The sequence below is a fragment of the Balaenoptera physalus genome, assembly GCF_965194825.1.
Source record: "Balaenoptera physalus genome assembly, chromosome: 11".
In the NCBI taxonomy this organism is placed as follows: domain Eukaryota; kingdom Metazoa; phylum Chordata; class Mammalia; order Artiodactyla; family Balaenopteridae; genus Balaenoptera; species Balaenoptera physalus.
Genome location: NC_138896.1, coordinates 79,967,164 through 79,993,538, shown reverse-complemented (window position 1 = coordinate 79,993,538; position 26,375 = coordinate 79,967,164). Strand labels below are relative to the sequence as shown.

At 46.4% G+C, this 26,375-nt stretch overlaps 1 protein-coding gene and 1 long non-coding RNA gene across 6 annotated transcripts in view; one reads left to right on the top strand and one right to left on the bottom strand.

Moving 5' to 3' along the window:
• Positions 1-18,446, top strand: part of FAM107A (family with sequence similarity 107 member A) — an 82,494-nt gene extending 64,048 nt beyond the window's left edge. For all 5 annotated transcript variants that reach the window (XM_082412400.1, XM_082412403.1, XM_082412401.1 and 2 more), the window contains 3 exons: positions 13,397-13,571; positions 15,391-15,547; positions 16,040-18,446. In XM_082412400.1, the coding sequence (XP_082268526.1) occupies positions 13,397-13,571; positions 15,391-15,547; positions 16,040-16,150 (443 nt within the window). In that variant the 3' untranslated portion in view covers positions 16,151-18,446. The remainder of the gene's footprint in view (positions 1-13,396; positions 13,572-15,390; positions 15,548-16,039) is intronic.
• The window catches only part of LOC309637552, a 398,176-nt gene that overhangs the window by 311,384 nt on the left and 60,417 nt on the right, over positions 1-26,375 (bottom strand). The gene's annotated exons all lie outside the window — the stretch shown is intronic.

The window sequence follows — 26,375 nt, the reverse complement described above, 5'->3', positions numbered from 1 at the left end:
CAGGGGCTTGTAGGCATTGGCCACGGGCAGCTGGAGATGTGGAGGAGGTTCCCAGATACCCTGTTCTTTGGTTGCTGGCCAGTGAAATACGAATGGGTACTTTCCCCACTGGGAGGAAAAAAGCAAGAAGGGTTAGGAAATCCTGTGGCCACGCTTGTCACTTTTACTGAATGCCTCTTTTCCTTGGTCAGTAGTTATTTTAAAAGGACCTCTTCTCCTCTGCCCCTCCACCCCATGAAATGTTGAACCAAGAAGATCCCTGGTTGTGTTCTAAACGCAGCAGCTTGAACAGTAATAAGGAACAAGGGCAGGGGGAGGGAGGGCAGAGGAGTGAAGACTTTGACCAACACCCTCGGGAGGAAACACCATCAGCTGGTCCCCTCCTAACAAAAACCAGCAATGGGCAGACAGCCCTGTGGATTCTGGCTTAAACCCAAAGCAGCTAGGGCCCGGCTGGGGCTCCCCAGTGAGAGGGCGAGAAGTACTCCAGTTACCACCCTCCATTTTCTCATCTATGTAAAGGGCTCACACTGCCTCTTTATTGGGGTTTCTCAAGTGTCCAGAGAGAGAAAAGGGATGTAAACCTGCTTTGTTGACTGAAAGACGCATTGCACCTAGAAGACAGTGGAGTGGTAGGAAGAGCACTGAATCTGGGGTCTAAAGGTTCTGGCTTTGCCATTTATTTTGTGTATCTTTGGACAAGTATCTTGGCCTCTCTGAGCCTCAGTTTTCTCATTTAGAAAATGGGAATAATAAAATAGTACCACTGGCTGCCTCCTGGGTTGATTGTGAGATCCAGATGCAGGTGAGTGAGCCTTCATCAAATGTCAAGTGCTCAACACAGGTCCCTCAGGACAGGAGGAGTACAACTGCCAGGCACTGGGCTAACCACATCATGCACATTATATCATTTCACCCTCCAAACAGCCCCGTGAATAGATTCTACCATTATTCCCACTGTAAAGGGGCTCAGAGAGGTTAAGCTACTTGCCCAACGTCACATAGCTAGGAAGGGGGTACCATGATGATTCAAACACAGTCTGGCGCCTCGAAAACATCTGCCTAAACCACTTTGCTTTACTGCCTCATGTGTCGTTTGTTATAACTGATGCCATCAAAGACAAAACCAGAACCACGAGGGCAGGGGAAAGGCAGATGAAGGGGACATTAAGCCTTAGCTTAGGGTCCCATAGGCATCATCAGGATGAACTGGGACCTGGGTCTCCATCAGCACCACTTCCCTTCCATCTCTCCTTATTGCTCTCCTGTGGCCAGCGGGGCGCCACTGTTTGGTTTCAAAGTTGCCACCCTAGCATTAGCCACATAGTTCATCAGCCCCAGTGGCCTGATGAACTCACCCTGGGAGAAATTAGTGATCCTAGCTGAGCCTTGTCTGGCACTGGGCTGACATGTGTGGAGCCTCAGGGGAGGAGCTGTAGGACCTCCAGGGTCATCAGCAGAGCCAGGGAAGAACCAAGCAGGAAGCTCCCAATCTCTCCTCTGAGCTATTATTACCCAGCCTCCTCCAAAGACGAGGTCAGTCCCACAGTCTGCATGTTAAGTGAGAATTATTTGCCCATCTCGTAGTCAAGCAAGACACTCAATTTACCTGTCACCTACTGGCTGCCTCTACCCCATGCCCATCACTTTAGCTTGTCCAATCTTCATAGCACCTTGATTTTACAGAAGAGAAGGGTCCAGGAAGTTAAATACCCATCCAAGGTCACAAAGCTGCTAAGCACTGTGACCTTAATCAGCCCCGCCACGAGAGCCAGGCCAACCAGGCAGCTGCAATCACTCAGGCCAAAGCAAAAAAGCCTGATTTTTTTTTTTTTTTAACTCTATGCTTTACAAAGTTGGTTTACTACTGGAATCACTTGGGGAGCTTTTTATTTTATTTTTATGCTATATTGGAGTATACTTGATTTACAATGTTGTGTTAGTTTCAGGTGTACAGCGAAGTGATTCAGTTATACATATGCATATATCCATTCTGCTTCGAATTCTTTTCGCATTTAGGTTATTACAGAATATTGAGCAGAGTTCACTGTGCTATACAGTAGGTCCTTATTAGTTATCTATTTTGAATGTAGTAGTGTGTATGTGTCAGTCCCAAACTCCCAATTTATCCCTCCCCTGCCCTTTCCCCCTCAGGTAACCATAAGTTTGTTTTCTAAATCTGTGAATCTGTTTCTGTTTTGTAAACAAGTTCATTTGTATCATTATTTTTTTAAGATTCCACATATCATATGATATTTGTCTTTCTCTGTCTGACTTACTTTGCTTAGGATGATAATCTCCAGGTCCATCCATGTTGCTGCAAATGGCATTATTTCATTCTTTTTATGGCTGAGTAATATTTCATTGTATATATATAACACATCTTCTTTGTCCATTCCTCTGTTAATGGACATGTAGGTTGCTTCCATGTCTTGGCTACTGTGAATAGTGCTGCTATGAACACTGGGGTGCATGTATCTTTCTGGGTTATGGTTTCCACCAGATATATGCCCAGGAGTGGGATTGCTGGATCATATGGTATTTCTATTTTTAGTTTTTTGCAGAACCTCCATACTGTTTTCCATAGCGGCTGCACCAATTTACATTCCCACCCACAGTGCAGGAGGGTTCCCTTTTCTCCACACCCTCTCCAGCATTTATTGTTTGTAGACTTTTCGATGATGGCCATTCTGACCAGTGTGAGGGGACAACTCATTGTAGTTTTGATTTGCATTTCTCAAATAATTAGTGATGTTGAGTATCTTTTCATGTGCCTCTTGGCAATCTGTATGTTTTCTTTGGAGAAATGTCTATTTATGTCTTCTGCCCATTTTTTGATTGGCTTGTTTGTTTTTTTGATATTGAGCTGCATGGGCTGTTTGTAAATTCTGGAGATTAATCCCTTGTCAGCTGCATCGTTTGCAAATGTTTTCTCCCATTCTGTGGGTTGTCTTTTCATTTTGTTTATGGTTTGCTTTGTTGTGCAAAAGCTTTTAACCTTAATTAGGTCCCATTTGTTTATTTTTGTTTTTATTGTCATTACTCTAAAGGACGGATTGAAAAAGATATTGCTATGATTTATGTCAAAGAGTGTTCTGCCTATGTTTTCCGGTAAGAGTTATAGTATCTGGTCTTACCTTTAGGTCTTTAATGCATTTTGAGTTTATTTTTGTGTATGGTATTAGGGAGTATTCTAATTTCATTCTTTTACATGTAGCTGTCCAGTTTTCCCAGCACTATTTATTAATGTCTTTTCGCCATTGTAAATTCTTGCCTCCTTTGTTGTAGATTAGTTGACCGTATGTGTGTGGGTTTATTTCTGGGCTTTCTATCATGTTCCATTGATCTATATTTCTGTTTCTGTGCCAGTACCATGCTGTTTTAATTATTGTAGTACAGTCTATAGTATAGTCTTGTAGTATAGTCTGATCATGGAGTCTGATTCCTCCAGCTCGACTTTTCTTTCTCAGGATTTCTTAGGCTGTTTGGGGTCTTTTGTGTTTCGATATAAATTTTAGAATTTTTTGTTCCAGTTTTGTAAAAAATGCTATTGGTAATTTGATAGGGATTGCACTGAATCTGTAGATTGCCGTGGGTGGGAATGTTAATTTCTCTTTCTGATCTTTCGTTGTTAGCGTACAGATGCAAGAGATTTCTGTGCATTAATTTTGTATCCTGAAACTACTGAATTCATTGATGACCTCTAGTAGTTTTCTGGTAGCATCTTTAGGACTTTCTATGTAGAGTCTCATGTCATCTTGCAAACAGTAACAGTTTTACTTCTTCTTTTCCAATGTGGATTCCTTTTATTTCTTTTTCTTCTCTGGTCGCCACAGCTAGGACTTCCAAAACTACGTTAACTAAAAGTGGCGAGAGTGGACATCCTTGTCTTGCTCCTGATCTTAGAGGAAATGCTTTCAGTTTTTCACCATTGAGAATGATGCTTGCTGTGGGTTTGTTGTATATGGCCTTTATTATGTTGAGGGAGGTTCCCTCTATGCCCACTTTCTAGAGAGTTTTTTATCATAAATGGGTGTTGAATTTTGTCAAAAGCTTTTTCTGCATCTATTGAGATGATCATATAGCTTTATTCCTTAATTTGTTAATGTGGTGTATCACATTGACTGATTTGCATATATTGAAAAATCCTTGCATCCCTGGGATAAATCCCACTTGATCATGGTGTATGATCCTTTTAATGTGTTGTTGGATTCAGTTTGCTAGTATTTTGTTGAGGATTTTTATGTCTATGTTCAGCAGTGATATTGGCCTGTAATTTTCTTTTTTTGTGATATCTTTGGTTTTGGCATCAGGGTGATGGTGGCCTTGTAGAATGAGCTTGGGAGTGTTCCTTCCTCTGCAGTTTTTTGGAAGTGTTTCAGAAGGATAGGTGTTAGCTCTTCTCTAAATGTTTGATAGAATTTGCCTGTGAAGCCATCTGGTCCTAGACTTTTGTTTGTTGGAAGATTTTTAATCACAGTTTCAATTTCAGTACTTGTGATTGGTCTGTTCATATTTTCTGTTTCATCCTGGTTCAGTCTTGGAAGGTTGTACCTTTCTAAGAATTTGTCTATTTCTTCCAGGTTGTCCATTTTATTGGCATAGAGTTGCTTGTAGTAGTCCCTTATGATCCTTTGTATTTCTGTGGTGTCAGTTGTAACTTCTCCTTATTGATTTCTAATTTTATTGATTTGAGTCTTCTCCCTTTTTTTCTTGATGAGTCTGGCTAAAGGTTTGTAAATTTTGTTAATCTTCTCAAAGAACTAGCTTTTAGTTTCATTGATGTGTTTTCTATTGTTTTCTTCATCTCTCTTTCATTCATTTCTGCTCTGATCTTTATGATTTCTTTCCTTCTACTAACTTTGGGTTTTGTTTGCTGTTCTTTCTCTAATTGCTTTAGGTGTAAGGTTAGGTTGTTTGTTTGAGATGTTTCTTGTTTCTTGAGGTAGGCTTGTATAGCTATAAACTTCCCTCTTAGAACTGCTTTTGCTGCATCCCATAGGTTTTGGATCGTTGTGTTTTCACTGTCATTTGTCTCTAGGTATTTTTTTATTTCTGCTTTAATTTCTTCAGTGTATCAATTGATTATTTAGTAACATATTGTTTAGCCTCCATGTGTTTATGTTTTTTACAGTTTTTCCCCTGTAATTGATTTCTAATACAATAGATTTCTAATTTATTAGAATGATTTCTAATTTCATAGCATGCAGTTAGAAAACATGCTGACATAATTTCATTTTCTTAAAATACCAAGGATTGATTTGTGATCCAAGATGTGATCTATCCTGGAGAATGTTCCGTGTGCACTTGAGAAGAAAGCGTATTCTGCTGCTTTCAGATGGAAAGCCCTATATATGTCAATTAAGTCTGTCTGACCTAATGTGTCATTTAAGGCCTGTGTGTCCTTATTAATTTTCTGTCTGGATGATACATCCATTCGTTTAAGTGGGGTGTTAAAGCCCCCTGCTATTATTGTATTACTGTTGATGTCCCCATTTATGGCTGTTAGCATTTGCCTTATATATTGAGGTGCTCCTAAATTGGGTGCATATATATTTATAATTGTTATATCTTCTTCTTGGAGTGATCCCTTGATCATTATGTAGTGTCCTTCCTTGTCTCTTGTAACATTCTTTATTTTAAAGTCTATTTTATGTGATATGAGTATTGCTACTCCAGCTTTCTTTTGATTTCCATTTGCATGGAATATCTTTTTCCATCCCCTCACTTTCAGTCTGTATGTGTCCCTAGATCTGAAGTGGGTCTCTTGTAGACAGCATATATATGGGTCTTGTTTTCGTATCCATTAAGCCAGTCTGTGTCTTTTGGTTGGAGCATTTAATCCATTTACATTTAAGGTAATTATCGATATGTATGTTCCTATTACCATTTTCTTAATTGTTTTGGGTTTGTTTTTGTAGGTCTTTTTTCTTCCCTTCTTCTTTTGTTCTCTTGTGGTTTGATGACCATCTTTAGTGTTGTGTTTGGGTTGCTTTTTCTTTTTTGTGTGTGTATCTATTATAGGTTTTTGGTTTGCCTTTCCCATGAGGTTTGGCTAAAGCAGTCTATATATATATACACACACACACACACACACACACACACACACACACACAAGGTTGTTTTAAGTTGCTGGTCTCTTAATTTCAAATGTAATTCCCATTTCCTGCATTTGTACTCTCTTCTCACAGTTACTGGTTTTGATATCATACTTGTATATAGATGATTTCCTGCTTTTATGGTATTTTTGCCTTTACCATTGAGCTTTCCCATTTGTGATTTTCTTTTTTTAGTTGTGGCCTCTCTCCCCCACCCCGAGAGAATTTCCTTTAGCATTTGTTGTAATGCTGGTTTGGTGGTGCTGAATTCTCTTAACTTGTCTGTAAAGCTTTTGATTTCTCCGTCAAATCTGAATGAGAGCCTTGCTGGGTAGAGTTTTCTTGGTTGTGGGCTCTTCCCTTTCATCACTTCAAATACATCCTGCCACTTCCTTCTGGCCTGCAGAGTTTATCAGTATCAACTGATAACATTATGGGAATTCCTTTGTGTGGCATTTGTTGCTTTTCCCTTGTTGCTTTTAATATTTTTTCTTTGTATTTAATTTTTGTTAGTTTGATTAATATGTGTCTTGGCATGTTCCTCCTTGGGTTTATCCTGTGTGGAACTCTGTGCGCTTCCTAGACTTGGGTGACTATTTCCTTTCCCATGTTAGGGAAGTTTTTGACTATAATCTCTTCAAATATTTCTTCAGGCTCTTTCTGTTTTTCTTCTTCTTCTGGGACCCCTATAGTTTGAATGTTGTTGCATTTAATGTTGTCCCCGAGGCCTCTGAGACTTTCCTCATTTCTTTTCATTCTTTTTTCTTTATTCTGTTCTGTGGCACTGATTTCCTCCATTCTGCCTTCCAGCTCACTTATCTGGTCTTCTGCCTCAGTTATTCTGCTATTGATTCCTTCTAGTGTATTTTTCATTTCACTTATTGTGTTGTTCATCACTGATTGTTTGTTCTTTAGTTCTTCTAGGTCTTTTTTAAACATTTCTTGTATCTTCTTGATCTGTGCCTCCATTCTTTTTCCAAGATCTTGGAACATCTTTACTGTCATTACTCTGAATTCTTTTTCAGGTAGATTGCCTATCTCCTCTTCATTTAGTTCTTATAGGTTTTTATCTTGCACCTTCACCTGCAACATATTTCTTTATCATCTCATTTTGTCTAACTTACTGCGTTTGTGGTCTCCTTTTCGCAGGCTGCAGGATCATAGTTCCTCTTGCTTCTGGTGTCTGCCCCCTGGTGAGGTTGGTCCTGAGGCTTGTGCCATTATCCCCTTGATCGGGGGTTTGACTGGTGTTCTGGTGACCAGAGCCTGCCCTGGCTATTGCATGGGGCCTCCCCTTTGCTCTGTGGTTGTCACTGCCCTGTCAGGGGCAGAGTCTGCTCCCTAGTTGTTGGAGTAGAGGCCCCTAAATCTCTTTCTTAGCTGTGTCTCTGATCTGCGGTGTGAGGTGAGTGGGATTGGAGAACTCCCACTGGGAGAGAAGCCACTGCGTAGTCCTCCTCTGGAGCTGTTCACCTGTGAACACGCTCTGTTGTGTCCCCTTTTGCCTGTGTGCAGGCTCACAAAGTACACTGTTGCTGGCACTGCTCTCTGTCCCACCTTAACTGCGGGTATGCCAGCAACTGGCCTTGTTGACTCTCACATGTTGTTTTCACCAGGCCACCGGTGCAGGTCCACTGAGGTCAGGTCCCAGGACTGCAGTAGTCGTGCACCTGGACCTGCGGTGGGAGCTGTGGAGGCAGCTCAGACTCTGGCCTGGCCCAGCCCCCACGTGTATGTGCCCACAGAGCCCACGGCTGCTAAAGCCAGACCCGTCCCAGCTGCAGGAGCACTTGCTGTCCTTTCTGATGTTTCGCAGGTGCTGAATTTAGGAAGCCGTCAGTGGACGTGTATCTGCATGGTTCACACAGCCGCAAGGAGAGACTTCAGCTCTTCTTCCTTAGTCACAGGGCCCCTGGCCCCTTAGTCACACAGCACTTGGCTGTGGTTTCAGCCCCACCTCTGCGTGTGTCCCCCCCCACCAGAGTCTGCTCCAGAGCGTGCCAGAGCACACGAGCCCATCAGGCAGGAAGGAGCCGAGGCAGCGCTCAGGGAGAGCAGTCCACCCAGGGCAGGAGCTCCTCAGTCCTATCCCCTCAGGCTGTCTTCTCACGGCCACCAGCAGTCCCCTCCCCAGGTCTGCTCTCCAAACCCCACGTTCCATCCCCCAGCCCCCGTGCACACCGGTGGACACCCGTCTCAGGCTGGGGCATGCAGGGCTGCGGCACGGACCATCTGTGTAGTTCTCTCTCTGTCCTGACAGCCACAGACTGGTTGCTGGGCTCTCCTCCAAGCCCCCGAGGCTCCCCTTCTGTCCCAGCTGATCTCCCCGCTGGTGAGGGGCCTTCCCCAGATGCAGCAACCTCTCCTCACCTTCAGCTCCCCACCAGGGGCACAGGTCCCGTCCCGCTTCCTCTCCTCTTTCTTTTCCCTTCTTACGTTTGTCCTACCTGGTTATGTGGGGGTCTTTCTTATCCTTTTCAGGTGTCTGGGGGGTCCTCTGCTAGTGTTCAGCAGGTGCTCTGTGAGACTTGTTCCATTTGTAGATGTATTCTTGATGTGTCTGTGGGGAGAGATGAACTCCATGTCCTCCGCCTCCTCTGCCATCTTGCAAAGTCCTCTCCCATGATGCGATGCAACATCTGACAGTTCCAAATCTCTGGGTCTCGGTCACCACCCAGGATGCTGGTACAGTCACCCAGCATTCTTTTGTTGACGGTTGTTCAGCAGTTAGTTGTGATTTTGCTGTTTCCATGAGAGGAGGTGAGCTCATGTCCTTCTACTCTGCCATCTTGTCTCCACCCCCTTGGGGAGTTTTATAAAATCCCAAAGGCCAGGCTGTCTCCCAGGCCAATTAAATCAGAATCCCAGGGTAGGACTCAGACATTGGTATTTTTTAAACTCCCTCTGATGATGTCAGTATGCAGCCAGGGTTAAAAATCCATTGATTTAACTAGTACAGTTTTTAAGGAAAATGAGAATGCTCAATCCAAGACTAGAAGTTGGATATTTTAATAGTGCTTATTAATAACGGCTAACGAGGTGGCCCCACTCATAGTTTCATCTATAGGAGTGAGGCCCTGGAGTTGTTCAGTGCACAACCTGCCTCGCTGTATGTGGCAGCTCTAGTAGCCAGCACTTTCTGCGTCCTCGACTCAGTGCTAGGCACTTACTTGCCAAGCACCATGCAAGTATCACCTCCTTCGTTTTGTAACAACCTCATGAAGAAGGGTGCTGATCAAGAGCAGCTGTCACACCTACTCAACGCTGCTGTTCTAGAGGAAGCAGCCGCACACAATAAGTAACGAGTGGGTATGGCTTTGTTCCAAAGGGGTTGGATTTGACCCAAAGACTATAGTTTTTGGACTCCTGCTGCAGAGGATAGGTACACTTGCCCATGGTTAGGAACGGGCTGAGCCAACATTCAATCCAGATTCTAATGGCTCCAACATTATTCTGCCTTTCTTTGACAACCAGTGAAGGACATTCATTAGCTACTCAACTTTCTCCTCAATTGATCTTCTTCCCTGCCAGCTCTTCCTTGGGGCGTTCACCTTTTTCTTTTCAGAGATGACCTTACGCTCACCTTACCTCACGTCTTTGCCCCATCACGGCCACCTCCCCAAAAGTCTTGGATCTCTGAGGACACCCCAGCAGCCTGAGAGACCTGGTCAGAGCAGCCCTGAGAATGGACCCCTCCTCTGCTCAGGGGGCTCAGCTGACCCCCAGGAGAGCCCGATTTTCCTGGCCTAGCTCCTGTGCTTTGTTGAGCAGCCTCTTTTATTCCAACACCTATGTGAGGCTCTTCTACATGGAGGCCTCTTTTAATTAAATTAAAGGCAGGAAGGTTGGCTCAGCACTGTCTAAACCCTGGGGGCCACACACACACGTCCATGGATCGCACATGTGTTTACTGGAGTTTAGAACACTAACTGGCAAGGGCAGCAGTCTTCCCAACTTGCAGCTCTGAGCTGAAGAACCGGCCACATCCTTCAGGATTCCTGCCTCAGTAACCACACCACCCTGGTCTCAGCAAATCATCATGTGCCACACCTCACCACTGATTTTTTTTTTTTTTTTTAAATAAGCCTAGAGCAGATCCTTGAACCAGAGCTGGTCATTGATTGGACCTGGGGTGCAGGACTGGCTACATAATTTGCAGGGCCCAGTGCAAAATGAAAACGCAGGACCCCCTTGTAAGCACGATCCTGTGTGGTCCCTGCTGGGCTGAGGACTGGCCCCGGGGTGGCCAACTCATTATTGGCTCGCTGATGACCTTTGAAGTGAAGGTCCGCAGCCTGGCCAATCAGATGTTTTTCCTCTGGAATTTAACGGGAAAGACAGAGGCTGCCCATTGGAAGTAAAAGAAACCAAAGTCATATCAGAAATTCCCAAAACCTGCTCACAGTTTTTCCCCCACACAGTAGTGAGAATGACCTTCTTAAAATCAAATCAGAGGCGATCTTTCCCCAACTTGAAACCACCCGTCCACCCTCACTCCATGCTCTCCCCCTGTCACTCCCTCACGCCACTCCAGACACACTATGCCTTTTTGTTTCCTGAACAGACTAAGCTTGTTCAAGGTACATGAGTCACACATGCTGTTCCCTCTGCCCCACACAGGCTCCCTCTTCCTTCTCAACTGTCAGATCTTAAAGGTCACCTCCCAGAGAGGCCCTCTTGCTGCACCTGGCTGAAGGAGGGTCCTCCGGTTAGTCTCTGTCCTAGCGCCGCCCGCCCCCCCCACCCAATTCCCTGGGCGGGCTCCTCGCGATTTGCAATCATTTATTTTTGTTGGTTTGTGTACGTGTTTGCTGTCTGCCTCCCTAGCAGAATGTCAGCTCTGTGGGAGTGGGAGCCTTGCCTGTTTAGTTCATCTCTGTCTACCACCATACCTGGCAGATTATAGAAACTCTAACATATGGTAGGATGAATGAATAATTGTATGATTGTGTACTTTCTCAATGGCCATTCCTGTTATGCAGGAGCTCTTGGTTTTGTGGACCTGTTTTGTATCTGGCCACACTTGAATTTCCTCATTAGTTCCAAAAGGTTTTCTGTTAATCCATTTGGGAATTCTGGGTACATATAGTGATATCTTATGCAAATATTAATTCTGGCCTCTCCTTTCCTAAAGTTATATAATGTATTTCTGTTTCCTGCCTCATTGCTTTGTCAACATACAGTTAGTTGTTTTAAAGATGGTGTGACTGATGAAAATTATGAAGCTTTGGAAGGTTTGGGGCACACAGGAATTAAGGGCAGGATGACTAGCCAAGGAGCTGAAGCAGTTAGTGTGGTGTGATAATGGCCTGGGTAAGATGAGAGCTGAGCACATAGGAAGAAAAGAGTGTAGCTAAGAATTACTCAGATAAAGGATTGGTGAGACTTGGTAATGGGAAAAGGCAGTGGAAGGGGGAAAAATTCCCCGAACTCCAATCTGAATCAAGATATTCTAACGCACTGGCTCCCAGTCAACTTAATCTCAGACTAAGAAAATATCCACATTTTTAAAGGAGGAGGGAGTTGATATAACCAACTGTTTATTTTGTCAAGTGCCCATTTTTAACTAACTACTAAACCCTATCACAATCATTTTTTAAGGACCAAAAAATTAAGAAAGATATAACCTGAAAAACAGCCTTATGAAAAAAGAAGAGAAAATTAATTAGAATTCTCATTTTAGAAGTAGTTTTGAGAATGGGAATTCAAGAAAGAAAATTAGCAACCCTGTCTCTAGGCTCTGACACTTAATTATTATAAGATATTTTGGATGTAGCAAGGTTAACACTTTTCTCAGTTTACACAGCATCTTTACAAACGGGGTCTCACTTAATCCTCCTAACAGCACCCTGCAGTAGGTAATAATAGAAATGCCAAACACGTGTCTGGAGTGCTACCATTTGCAAAGCATCATCTCCCCTTTGATGCCCACATTCCCTGATGCCCACATTCCCTAACATGTTACCTTGCAATCTGCACCCTATCAAACCCCCTCCTCCTGTGTTTTCCAACCCCACTGACCTATTACCCACTTCCAGGTTCTTGCACAGACCACCATCCCTGTCTAGTTTACTTGGAGAACTCCTGTTCATCAAGCAGAGAATGGCTTTCATCCTCTTCCCAGTGGGAGGGAAGAAGTGAGGGTCTGTCCACAGGCAACATGGTGGTTGGTGGTTTTTAAGAGGGAGACTAGAGCCTGATGTATGCAGTGGGGACACAGCCCCTCAGTTGCATCATGGAAACCACATGCTTTAAAGCACTGGTTCCCTAAGACCAACCTCCCTGAGCATCAGTTTTCTCATCTGTACAACCTCAAAGCTTTTATTATCAATTGCCAACAAATATTTATTGAGTGCCTACTATATAACAGACCAGACACTGCCAATGCCTAGTGTATAGTAGAGGCTCAACCTCAGAAAAGCGGGACTCATGAAGGGAGCAGAGCCAATGCCTAAATTTTCACTCTAAATACTACATGCAGCTAATGGCCAGGCTGTGTCACCCTCTTGAGACTTTCTCTTAAAAATCCCCACCCCCACTCCCACTCTCACCCTCACCCTTGTACTTGCTTCGGGGCATTTCAAGGATATGGAGCCAACTTGGAGAGTAGTGGGCCCTTCTGCCTGAATTTCAAGTGCATTGACAAATTTCAAGCTACTGTGGAGGAAATGAGGCCATCAAGAAGTCAGACATCTGCATTAAAGATGACAACCATCCCTTTGTAATTAGACATGGCAGTCCTGGGATTTCATACCCTCCTCTTTGATCTGGAGAAAGTGAAAAGCTGGACATGTCCATGAGGAAATTTGGAACTACGGATAGGGAAGTTGGACAATAAGGGGTGATATTTTCTTTTGATCACTGTATTTATCCAAATTATCCCTAACAAGTACATATTGCTCTTTTTAAATATCTTTTCTTTTTCTGATACAAGCTCAACGAGAAACAGAATTCCTTTTATAGGAGGGAAAAAATTTTTTTCAAAGTCAGGCCAAAAACATTTGCACGCGTCAACCCATACACTTTGTGACCCCACTTTTAGGGGTCAAGAAAAGTAGCACTTTTCTATAACCCACTTTACAGCCATCATCTCCAGTCCTTCCAACCCTGTGCACAGGCTCAATTATTTCCATCTCACGAATGAGGAAACCAAGGCTCGGAAAGGCAAGTAGCTTGCCCAGGGCCGCACAGTAAGCTGAGATCCATCTAACACCAAAACCCTTGCCCTTCAGCTGTGCCCACGAGAATGGGTGAGACTGTGGGCCCAGCTCTGACCAACTCCCCTGTCACTTCTACAGCCTCCATGTACTCGGAGATCCAGAGGGAGCGGGCGGACATCGGAGGCCTGATGGCCCGGCCAGAATACAGAGAGTGGAACCCGGAGCTCATCAAGCCCAAGAAGCTGCTGAACCCCGTGAAGGCCTCCCGGAGCCACCAGGAGCTGCACCGAGAGCTGCTCATGAACCACAGAAGGTGGGAGTGGAGCTCGGCTGCCTCAGGCCTGCTGAGGCGCGGGGAAGTGCCCCTCATGAAAGGCAGGCCTGGTAGTCATCCTGGGGCCCCTAGAGGCTGAGGCGGTCAAAGGGTGCCCCACACGGGCACCAGCAGACACTGTGAAGGTCCAAAAGCCCTGTTCTCCCACCCAGCTCCCCACCTGTGGCTGCCCTCCACGTGCATTTACCATGTGCGAGGCACTGTGCCCAGACCTGGGGCTACAAGAAGGAATGGGACCCAGTTCCTGCCCTCACAGAGGAGATGGATGCATAACCAGGTGGTAGGATGGGTGCTTGGACGGGGGCATAAATGGGCCTGCGACCCCAGAGGAGCCGCCAGGCTGGGTTCCAAGATAGCATCACTTCCTCCATGAGGTCAAGGCCCGAAGGGTGGGCACAAGTCAGCCAGCTTAGGAGGGGGACATTGGCCGGTAGAAGCAAGTGTGTTCCCAGCAGATGGATAAGCATGTGCGAATGGACAGGAGACAGGAGTAGCTCAGAGTGGCTGGAGCAAAGATTGTAAGGTAGGCCAGAAAAGACATGTGGACCTGTGAAGGGTCTCAAGCAGGGAGTCACAATCGTGGAGGGGGTATGAGTGGAGCAGGGAGGCCAGGAGCATGCAATGAGCAAGGCAGGCTTGAGGCATCAGGGCTGGGACTGGATTATTGAGAGGGATTGTGGGGAAGGGGAGAGGGAGGCTGAGCTTTCCGCCCCTCCGAGGCCAGAGCACCAGGATGAAGGCCACAGTGCCTTTGAAGCTCCCTCTACTGGCCGTTTTTGGTATTGGCGCTGGCTGTGATTTTCCTTCTTGTTTTCAGTGGTCTGCAACAGACCTTCCCCAGATCTCATTTTGCATCCTCCGTGTTGTGCCCACCCCCTCCTCTTAGTCACAGTAGTCTCTCTGTATCCACAGGGAGTTGGTTCCAGAACCCCCCACAGAACCCCAAATCCACAGATGCTCCAGTCCCTTATGTATTTAAAATGGCATAGTACAGCCAGCCCTCGGTATCCACGGATTCAGCCAACCACTGATTTGATCCGCGGAAACAAAGGGCTGACTGTGTATTATAAGTATTTTCTCAGGTTGCCTTTTAGAGTCATCCCATTTAAAATCACCACAATTAAACAAAAGCCTAAAGACAAATCAGGGGAAATATTTACAATATAAATGATAAAAATATATACATATCTCTTATAAATTCATAAGGAAAAAATGAACAAAAGATAGGTATGGTTAGGTCGCAAAAGAAGAAATGCAAGTAGCTGGCAAACATCTCCAAGGCTGGTCCATGTGACTAGCAATCAAAGAAACAAAGGAAAACCAGATATTTTTTGCCTACCAGATTCTCAAATACAAAAAGATCGGGTAGTGACAATAGGGAGAAACAGATGCTCTTGTATACTGTTGACGGAAGTATAAAGTGGATAATCTTTTCTAAGGAACAAGACGGGAATATGTATCCAAAATCTTTTAAAAGCGCCTGACCCAGCAACTCTACCTCTAGAAACTTATCCTGAGAAAATAACCAGTAATATCATAAAACCTGGCCTCTGAACTTAGACAGGCGTAGGTGCAAATCCTCATTCAGTCCCTTCATAGCTGTGACTTGGACCGGTGTCTTAAATCCTAGGAGCCTCGCTTCCCTTCCCTGTATAATGGGACAGTAATGGTTTCACCTCCCTGGGCTAGCAGGAGGATTGCACGATGTAATGGTATAGGTTGATGTCTGCGCAGGGTGTAGCCCTGGGTGGGGAGAAGTTGGGGGTCTCCTAAGAAACCCCTCCTCCCGCCACCCCAGGGGCCTGGGTGTGGACAGCAAGCCGGAGCTGCAGCGTGTCCTGGAGCACCGCCGGCGGAACCAGCTCATCAAGAAGAAGAAGGAGGAACTGGAGGCCAAGCGCTTGCAGTGCCCCTTTGAGCAGGAGCTCCTGAAACGGCAGCAGCGGCTGAACCAGGTGGGTGGGGGCCCCCAAACCCGGCCCACGCCTCCTCCAAGACTGTCTCCTGGTCCAGGGAGGAGCTCTGCATGCGGCCATGGCTGACCACAAGGTTGAGCAAAATGAGGACGGCACCAGGGGTTCACCCCTGGCCTGAGTCCTCACCCTGCCACTCCCTTTGCTGTGTGACTTTGGGCCAGTGGCTTCCTCTCTCTGAACCTCAGTTTCCTCATGGGCCCAATCTATTGCCTGCTGATTCTGATTGCCTTCTCTCAACTGCCCTGTGAGCTCGGTGGCATTCCCATTTTAGAAACGAGGTTAGCAATCTGAACCAGGCTTCACGGGGAGAAAACAGTCTCATGCTCTGTTCCCCCCAGCTACCGGGCTGGGGGCAAAACTGATCCCGGTTCTGTTTCCCCAGAGACGACCCTTGGTCCAAACCCAGTGGCTTTTGAGAATGGGAATTCCCCTAGCCCACCCACTTCACATCTCTGTTTCTCTCTCCTGCAGCTGGAAAAACCACCAGAAAAGGAAGAGGACCATGCCCCCGAATTTATTAAAGTCAGGGAAAACCTGCGCAGAATCACCACCACCCTGACCAGTGAAGAGAGAGCGCTTTAGAGCCGGCTGCTGGAGCTCCAGCGCCCCCTGCAGCCCGCCCCTGGTCCCCACACCTCCCTGCAGCCCTGCTGTAGCCGGCACCCCTGGGCCCCTGGTCTTGACACATCTGTGATGTTCACACTCGCTTCTGTAAAATGCGTCGTCCCAGAGGGCCGCCCTTCCCCCAGCCCCCCGAAGATGGGGGGCTCCTGAGCTCCCAGCCTTTTCGTTCTGAGTACTCATCCCTCCTGCTCCAAGAAGGAGCCACTGCGGGGAAAACTTTCACCAGGCACCTCTCCCTGAGGGGGCTTCTGAGCTCTGCCAAGATTTTTCTGGCAGAGTTGAGAAGGGACAGGGGCCTCTCTGGCTGGACAAGCCACCTGCTCTGCCCAGGCCCCATGGGGCCCTGCTTGCTTCTCTGGGCAGCCCAGCTCCCAGGTCTCCGAGAACTTCCCTGCCTGGGGCGGTCTCTGCAGCCCGGTGTGGGGCAGCTCGGCGGAGCACCCCGGGACGCCTGCTCTGCAAGCCGCCTGCGGGGAGGACGGGTCTGTCTAACGACAACAGCTTTTTTCTCAGACTCTGCCAGCCTTTCCCCACCCCCATGCCTTTATTTTCTCCTCTCCAGGCCCTGTAACCACACCTAGCCAGGGCTGCAGCCTTTCCGCTCCTGGACAGCTAGAACAGTGCTTCTCAAACTTCACGGTGCCTATAAATTACTGGGGATCTTGCTAAAAGACCAGCTTTTGCGTCAGTAGATTTGGGGTGAGGGCTGAGATTCTCATTGCTAAGAAGCTCCTAGACTGCTGGGCTGAGGCCCACACTGTACCCGGCAAGGCTGGAGCGTCCGGGGTGGCCAATATTGGAAACATCCCTGAGGCCGTCTCTGCCCCACAGCCCCAAAGGGCTCCTTATTTTCCACCCACCCCAGGGACCTCAGGCCTGGGAAGGCTCTTGCCTAGCAAATTGTGTTGGTTATGTGACCAGATATGTATGTAATCGCCAATCTGCATTTCTTAACACACTGATGCAATTCTAGCCAAAGACTCCCACAAAACTTTTCTTTTAAACCTTTTCCCGAAGCCTATGAAGAGCAAATATAAAGTGATTTCCAATAGGCTTCTGAAAATATAAGAAACGGTTTGAAGACCCTACAGCCACCCTTCCAAACTGGTCCCATTGAGGAGTCCCCGTTTCCAGCCTCTGTACCTGGGACCCACCCCCTATTTGTTTTCCATCATCACCTGGGCCAGCTCCAGTGAATTCACCCATTCTTCCTCAAAACGCCCTTCCCAACACGAGACCAAATGCTTCAACCTTTTGCTCCTATCCCATATTTAAAGATTTAGAGACTAAACCAGGCCTGTTTGTCCCCTGAAATCCCTGCCTCTGGCTTTGTACACCCATCATTCAAGGTAGCAGGGCAGTGCTAGAGAAGCATTTCCTTTCACGCCCCAAGACTGCCAGAAAGAGCTCCCGCCGGGATGCCCTTTGATCCTTGGACCAAAGGTGGGAGGAAAGGGATCATCCTGGTCTTACGCCTCACTGGGTGGTTGGAGCGTGACCAGAGACATCATCCTTTTCCTGTGGGGGGCGGCGGCTCTGAAAGTCTCTCAAATGTGACAGTCTTAGTGAGAAGATGGTAATACTGTTTTAAATGTCTGCCAGGTGAGAGAAATGCTAAAAATGCACAGTCCCTAAATTAAAGACCACCCCTTCCCCAAAGAAGTTGTCCCCCGTGTGTTGTTCAGACAGGAGAAGCAAGACTGAGTAGGATGAAGTAGGCCCCTCCAAGGGAATGCTTGGGATTTCACTCTGTGCGCCCCATAGGTGCTCCACAGAGGTGGCAAATCATGGAGACAAAGCCCCAGAAGTAGAAGGAACCTCAAGTACCACGTCATCCATGGAGCCATGGCAGACACCCTTGTTCACTCCCCAGTGGTCAGCCCCAACTCCTCCTCTCCAGCCATCTCCCATTGTAGAGGCTGTAAATACAGAGTCTGTTACAGCCTCCTTTACAGCTTGGGGTGACCATGTGACCAGGTATGGCCAGTGAAATTTAAGACAAAGTCTACAGCGGCTCCTAGGAAAGCTGTTTTTCTGATAAAAGAGACAGACTGGGTAACAACTCCCTGCTCCTCCCTTCTTCCTACCTTGATGATGGGATGCCTGGAGCCACAGCAGCCATCTTGCTACAATGAGAAAATGGCCAAGAGAATTTCAGAAACATTGACCTGTCATCATTTGACCAAGCCAATGCCAGCAGCCATCCTCCTCCAGAATTCTTGTAAATAAAAATAAAACCCTCTTGTTTAAGCCATTGCTGGTTGGTCTCTCTTCCCTGCAGCCAAAAGCATTCTTAACTGACACAGAAGGCCAACGCTGCTGCCCAGAATTACCTGCAGACTGTACTGAAAAGCCAAGTTCCTCTTTGCCACCAGAAACCTACTGGATCAGGATCCCCAGCAACGGTGCCCAGGATCTGTTTGTCTATACTTTTTCCATATAGCCTACATGGCACCAGTCTGAGAACTGGTATTTGGGCATCGCTAATTCACACGTCATTCAGTAAGTATTTGTTGAGTGTCTGCTCTGTGCCAGGAAACATGCCACGTGCTGGGGGCACAGTGGGAAATAAAACATCTGCATTATTGCAGTGGCCTCCTCCTACTGTTCTCCCTGCTTCTGCCCCTGCCTCCTACAGCCTATTCTCAACAGAGCAGTCAAAATGTTAAGATGTTAAAAATCCTGTTAAAATCTAAGGTAGATCTGTCACTCGTCTGGCTCCTAATAGAGTCGTTCCTGTGACCTAGAAGGTCCTGTGCGTCCAGCTCTCTTAACCTCAGCCCTACTTCCCACTGCTCTCCTCTTCCTCACGCAGCTCCAGCCAGCCCAGCCTCACACCCACCAGGCATGTGCCCCCCGCCCCCCGGCCTTTTCACCTGCTATTTCCTGGCCGGGAGTGTTCTTTCCTCACAGAGCCACACAGTTCACTCCCCCGCTTTCTTCAGGTCTTTTTCATGCTCTTTCTAAACCAGGTCCCCTTGGTCACCCCTCCTAAAATCTCATCATCTACACTCTTCCTATCCCTTCTTTCCCTGCCTTATTTTTCCTCCTTACCACTTATCACCATCTAACATATATTTTACTTATTTATCTTGTGTGTCTCTCCTAACGATAATGTCAGCTCCATGAGGGCAGAGATTTTTGTCTGTCTTGTTTACGGCTGAATCCCAAATGGCCTTCCTCCTTCCTGCTTCCCTGCCAGCAAGTGGCCTAGCCTGTGCCATGCTGGCAGCTAGGCCCCAGGGAAAAGAATCCCAGCCCCATCCCACTCACGGTTTTGAGAAAAGGCATTGGCCACTTGGGGCATAGGGCACATAGCAGGTGCTCACTAAATGTTTGTTGAATGAATGAGTGAATGAGCAACCCCTTCTCCCTCTTCTTCTTTCTGCAATACATCCAGCCTCTTCCCAGGTTCAGCCCCTCTCATCACCATCACTCACTTGAATCCTTCCTCTACAATGTTGACCCTGGCCCAGAGGTGTCAACTTGGTCCAGAAGCTTTCCTTTGGCCTCTTGGGCTTTTTTCAGTATTCCTGGGCCCTACAAGCACTTGTGCCTTCAGAACTCATTCTGGAGCTGCACGGCTCCTACACACCACCTTCCAGGCATCCAGAGAGTTAGCTCATCCCTGAAGGCAGAGGTCAGGCCATCACCCAGTCCTGGAGACCCTGGAGAAGGACAAGGCTGCAGCAGTAGCTCTGATGGCAGACCCTGCCCTATATGGGGAGCCAACAGCAGCAAGCCCTGTTCTCGCTGAGGCCACACTCTCTCACACCCACCAGACCACAAGTCCTGGTCTGGGTTTGGAGACACCCTCTTCAAAGGCAAACCAGCACTAAATACAAAACCTGGGAGAGAGACAGATGAACTCAGGAGAGGAAGGGACACTCCCTCCCTGGTTCTGCAGTGTGTGCTCCAAGGGAGCTTTTGCAGGCCAACCTCACCACACTTGAGATTATCCAAATTCCAAGCCTCATGAAAAGAGGGACCCCTTCTGACTCTGCTGACCTTTACCACTCCCAGCCAGGACTCTGCACATAGTAGGTGTTCAAAAAAGTTGTGAATGGGTATCAGTAATGATCACTGCATTTATGGAGAGCCAGCAATGTCACCACTCATAACAATCTGGTATCATCCTCCCCATTTTGCAGATGAAGAAACCAAGGCTCTGGTAAACTAAAGGACTTGCCAGAAGTCACAAAACAATTCCTGGGGAGAGATGAAATTCACACAGAGCCGTCTGTCTGCAAAGTCTACATTTTTTCCACCAGAGCCAGGCTGTGCTCTTAGAAAGGGCTCCTAGGAGGTCCCTATGCCATCCTAACCTTTTGACACAAGATTCAGGAACCTATCTCACCTTCCTTTTGTCCATCTGAACTTGAGGGATTTGGCTTCCACCCATAAACACAGATGCAGGCCATCATAGACTGACATGAGTCCTGGGGTGAGGAATATCTACACACTGTAGACATGGCCCCGTCCCCAATATCACACCCCCACCCCCAAAGCCAACCAGTCTCTGGGGCCAACCAACGGGTTAAAATCTACCATCACGGGGACTTCCCTGGTGGCACAGTGGTTAAGAATCCGCCTTCCAATGCAGGGGACGCGGGTTCAAGCCCTGGTCCAGGAAGATCCCACATGCCGCGGAGCAACTAAGCCCTTGCACCACAACTACGGAGCCTGCGCTCTACAGCCCATAAGCCACAACTACAGAGCCTGCGTGCCACAACTACTGAAGCCTGTGCGCCTAGAGCCCGTGCTCCACAACAAAGAGAAGCCCCTGCAATGAGAAGCCCGCGCACCGCAGCGAAGAGTAGACCCCGCTTGCCGCAACTAGAGAAAGCCCGCACACAGCACCGAAGACCCAACGCAACCAAAAATAAATCAATTAATTTTAAAAACTTAATTAATTAATTAAAAAAATCTACCATCACAGCGGGACTCCTGCCCCCTTGCAGAACTGGACCTGCGGCTGAGCAGTGGCCTAAACCATTTGATGTTCCATGGTTCCCAAAGACCCATCAAACCCAACCACCCTGCTTCCACCAGGGCCTTGTTTTATGGCGCCCCCTTGTGCTGGGCCTCATGAGAACAGAGCCCTTACATCCCAGTGGCTGCCATCCTCATCTCAGCCCATCACAGTTACTGGAGTTGATGATCGGCTGGCACTCGCCCAGAGAGGACACGGGGCTGGGCTTGTTTTCCAAATCTGGCCCTCTCATTAAGTGTGCCCATCCACTTCCCAGAAAGGACCTGCAAAGAGAGATGAGCAGGATTGCCCAGGGAGGGACCCTGGCAACTCTCCTGGGCTGCCTGGCAACGGCTAAGCTAGCCAGGGTTCCCCCCCTCCAAGGAAGGACTTCCCATGGGACCAAGGCAGCTAGCGCACCCTTTTGTGTGCCTGAACTAAACTGTTCATTTCCCCCTGCAAGGTCAGTAGCAGGCTTGCCGTGTAAAGAGTTAATTCTGTGCCCGGATCTGGATTCAAGCCCCACCTCTGCCAATCACTCCTTGTCACAAGTCTGGGCAACTTGCTGAACCACATTTTCCACATCCGTGACATAGGTAATGATATCTGTTCTTACTGAACATTTAGTGTCTGTGCCAGGGACCGGCCTAAATACTTTGTATGAATTCTCTCGTTTCAGCCCCCAGGACTGTCATTACCTCCATTTTACAGATGGAGAATCCGAGGTTTAAAGAGGCAAAGCTACTGCCCAAAAGCACACAGTCAGCAGGTGGCAAAAGCGAGATGTGAACTCACATCCACCTGGCCGGAGCCTGCGCGTTTATATTGGCATATCAGCATTTGCTGATGGAGGCTCAGGAGAATGTTTTGCAAAGCACCCACATTCAAGCCTTCCCATCTGTTGCCGGAAATATTCTGCAAGCCTGCTGAGGCCAAATGGCCCTCCACCTTCCTCCTTCCTCCTTCTCTGCCAGCAGGTGGCCCGGCCCAAGCCAATCTGGTAAGGCAGAGTGGGCCCCAGGGCACATTCACGGCTTTGAGAGAAGCCAGTGGCCAAATGGGACACAGGAGTCCACATGCCTGCAGTTGGCCCAGGAAGCTCAGGGAAGGAGCAGGAAGGAGAGAAACACGCATTAAGCACCTACTATATGCCTGGTAGGTCGTGGATCACGAGAGAACAGACACAGAGCACCTAGCCCAGGGCCTGGCACATCTCAAGGGATGAAAGTTCCTTCTCCCCTCCTCTCTCTCCCCTCGTTAGGATATCGTGACAGGTAGCACAGCATGGCTGTTAGGAGCCCAGGTCACAAAATCAGGCAGACTTTAGACTTGGGGGTGGGGTAGGGGATCTGGCTCTGCCACTCACCAGATGGGTGACCTTGGAAAAGTAACTTAACATCTCTGAGTTTCTCATCTGTTAAACGAAGGTTCCAATAGTACCAGACTTACAGACTGTTAAGAGGGCTGAATTAACAAATATAAAATATTTGTTAAGCACAGGCACATGGCCAGCACTCAGTAAAAGTTAATTATTGTCTTCCCTTTCCTTGGTAGTTTCATTCTGTCTGTCATATCTGTCACTGACCGGACCCCTCCAAGTTCTATTTCCACTCATTTATTTCTATTAGTCCCTAAGCATGGCTGGCCACCCCAAGACCCTCTGCCCTTCTCCCAGTCCCTTTTTTGGGGGAGGTGTCGCCCATACCTTCTCACACCCCAATCTAAATTGAGGGACATTCTGAAAAAAACACCTCACCAGTACTCCTCAAAGTATCAAGGTCATAACGACAAAGAAAGACTGAGGAACTGTACCAATTGGAGGAGACAGGACAATTAAATGCAGTGTGGGATCCTGGAATGGATCTTGAACCAGGAAAAAGATATTAGCAGGAAAACTGGCAAAGCTCAATGTGCAGTAAATGACTAACTCAGCAGGATTTCAAACCCTGCACGTTCCAAAGAAAGCACTGGTCCTTGATAGCTCCTGGGAGCTAACCTCTAAACTCTTAGAATATCCTGCCTGAAAAGAGTACCTCTGTCCACCTGGGCCCTTGGGCCACGCCAGGCAGTTTACACTAACAACGTGATGTACGTGGGGTCACGGGTCATGCTGTATCAGTGTGGCTTCTGGAGCGGCTGGAGACTGAGTAACTAAGATCAGCCACACCAGCATCCCATGGCTCTATGACTCATGCCCTATAACCCTGGATGCCAAGGCTGGGGTGAGCTTCCCTGGTTATAGGTACAGTGTGCGTGTTGCCACACAGGGAGAATTAAATGCTGTCCATACAACTCCACTGGGAGAGGACGGACAACTGGAAGGTCGTGCCTGGTCTCTCCTGGACTCCACTTTATATGTCTTTTCCTTTGCTGATTTTAATCTGTATCCTTTTGCAGTGATAAACCATGATCATGAGTACATTAGCTTTTCTGAGTTCTGTGAGTACTTCAAGCAAGTCACTGAACCTGAAGTTCATCTTGGGGACCTTCCAACACATTCAAATAAGTTCTGAAGATTAGTTAATAGTAGTATGTCATGATAATTTCTTGCTTTCACTAACCGCACCACAGTTATGTAAGATGTCAACACTGGAGGTGGCTGGGTGAAAGGCGTACAGAAACTACTATTTTTGGCAACCTTCTGAAAGTCTAAAGTTATTTTGAAATAGAAAGTCAAAAACAAAGAATAGGGAGACATGAGATGATAAGTGTTAAAGCTGAGTGTTAGGTACTTGTGGAATCATTATATTGCTCTCTCCACATTTGGACAGGTTTTCAATTTTTCATAATAAAAAAAAATTAAACTAGAGGATTCAATAGTTTGGTACAACAAAATGAAATGATCACATCCAAAAACATGTAACGCAAAGTCAGCACCAAAGTTGGTAAAGAAATTATTTAAACACAGAATTTCCCAAACATTGAAGGAACTGTACCCTGCCCTCCCCATGCAGCAGTGTCTTGAGCACCCCAAGCCCAGCCTACACTGTGCAGCTGCCAAGCCACAACCTGGCCGGGTGAGTGTACAGTGTCCTGCCCTGCCCACCCCACATAGCAGCTCCAGCCCTGCCACATGACGGACACCCCCTTGAGTGGCTGGTACTGGTGGCCACAGGGACTGTGCATCTGGGCCCCACGAATCATCTCCTACACAAGAACACTCCTTCAAGACTGGGAGAGGTAGCTGTTTTGCCTAATACATACAGACAAACACATATAGTCAGGCAAAATGAGAAGACAAAGGAGCATGTTCCAAACCAAAGAATAAGATAAATCCCCCCAAAAAAGATCTGAATAAAATGGAGGTAAACAAACTATCTGATAAACAGTTTAAAGTAATAATCATAAAGATGCTCACCGGTACTTCCATGGTGGCGCAGTGGTTAAGAATCCACCTGCCAGTTCAAGGGACACGGGTTTGATCCCTGGTCTGGGAAGATCCCACATGCCGTGGAGCAACTAAGCCCATGTGCCACAACTACTGAGCCCACAAGCCACAACTACTGAGCCCGTGTGCCACAACTACTGAAGCCTGCGCGCCCTAGAGCCCACGCGCCGCAACTACTGAGCCCACGTGCTGCAACTACTGAAGCCCACGCGCCTAAAGCCCATGCTCTGTAACAAGAGAAGCCACCACAATGAGAAGCCCACATACCACAACGAAGAATAGCCCCCGCTCACCGCAACTAGAGAAAGCCCACGTGCAGCAACGAAGACACAATGCAGCCAAAAAAGAAAAAAAAAGATGTTCACCAATCTCAGGACAAAAATGGAAGAACACAATAAGAACTTCAACAAAGAGAAAATATAACAAAGTACCAAAGAAGTTATAAATGAACTGGGAAAAATACACTTGAGGGGTTCAACAGCAGACTGGATGAAGTAGAATAATGAATCAGTGAGCTAGAAGACAAAGCAAAGGAAATTACCTAGAAAGAGAAGCAAAATGAAAAATGAGTTTTAAAAAGTGAAGATACCTTAAGGGACTTCTAGTACAACATCAAGTAGAATAATATTCACATTACAGAAGTCCCAGAAAAAAAGAGAGAAAGGGCCAGAAAAAATATTTGAAGAAATAATGGCTGAAAACTTCCCTAATCTGAGGAAGGAAACAGACATCCAAGTCCCGTAAGCCCACAGAATTCCAAATAAGAGGCACCCAAAGGGAACCCACACCAACACACAACATAATTAAAATGGTAAAAGTTAAGGATAAAGAAAGAATAAAAGCAGCAAGAGAAAAACAACTTATTATGTACAAGGGAAACCCCATAAGGCTTTTAGCAGATTTTTCAGCAGAAAATTTACAAGCCAGAATGGACTGGCATGACATATTTCAAGGGCTGAAAGAAAAAAATTTCAAACCAAGAATTCTCTACCTGGCAAGGTTATAATTCAGAATTGAAGGAGAGAGTAAAAGTTCTCCAGATAAGAAATAACTAAAGGAGTTCATCACCACTAATCCAGCCTTATAAGAAATGTTAAAAGGACTTCTTTAGGCTGAAAAGAAAAGGCACTAATTAATAATAAGAAAACATATGAAAGTAACATTCTCACTGGAAAAGGTAAACATATAGTAAAGGTCGTGGATAAATCATTTATAAAGAAACAAGCTATCAAAAAGAGAAATTAAGAAAATAATCCCATTTACAATTGCATCAAAAAGAATAAAACATCTAGGAATAAATTTAACCAAGGAGGTAAAAGACCTGTACATTGAAAACTATAAGACACTGATGACAGACATTGAAGAAGACACAAATGAAAAAATATTCCATGCTCACAGGTGGGAATAATTATTGATAATATTGTTAAAATGTCCATACTACCCAAAGCAATCTACAGATTCAATGCAATCTCTATCAAAATTCCAATGGCATATTTCACAGAACTAGAACAAATAATTCTAAAATGTGTATGAAACCACAAAAGATCCCAAATAGTCAAAACAATCTTGAGAAAGAAGAACAAAGCTGGAGGTATCACACTTTCTGATTTCAAACTATACTACAAAGCTATAGTAATCAAAACAGCATGGTACTGGCATGAAAACATACACACAGGTCAATGCAACAGAATTGAGAGCCCAGAAATAAACCCACACATATATGGACAATTAATTTACAACAAAGGAGCAAAGAACACACAATGGAGAAAGGACTGTCTCTTCATTATGCTGTTGGGAAAACTGGACAGCCATATTCAAGAGAA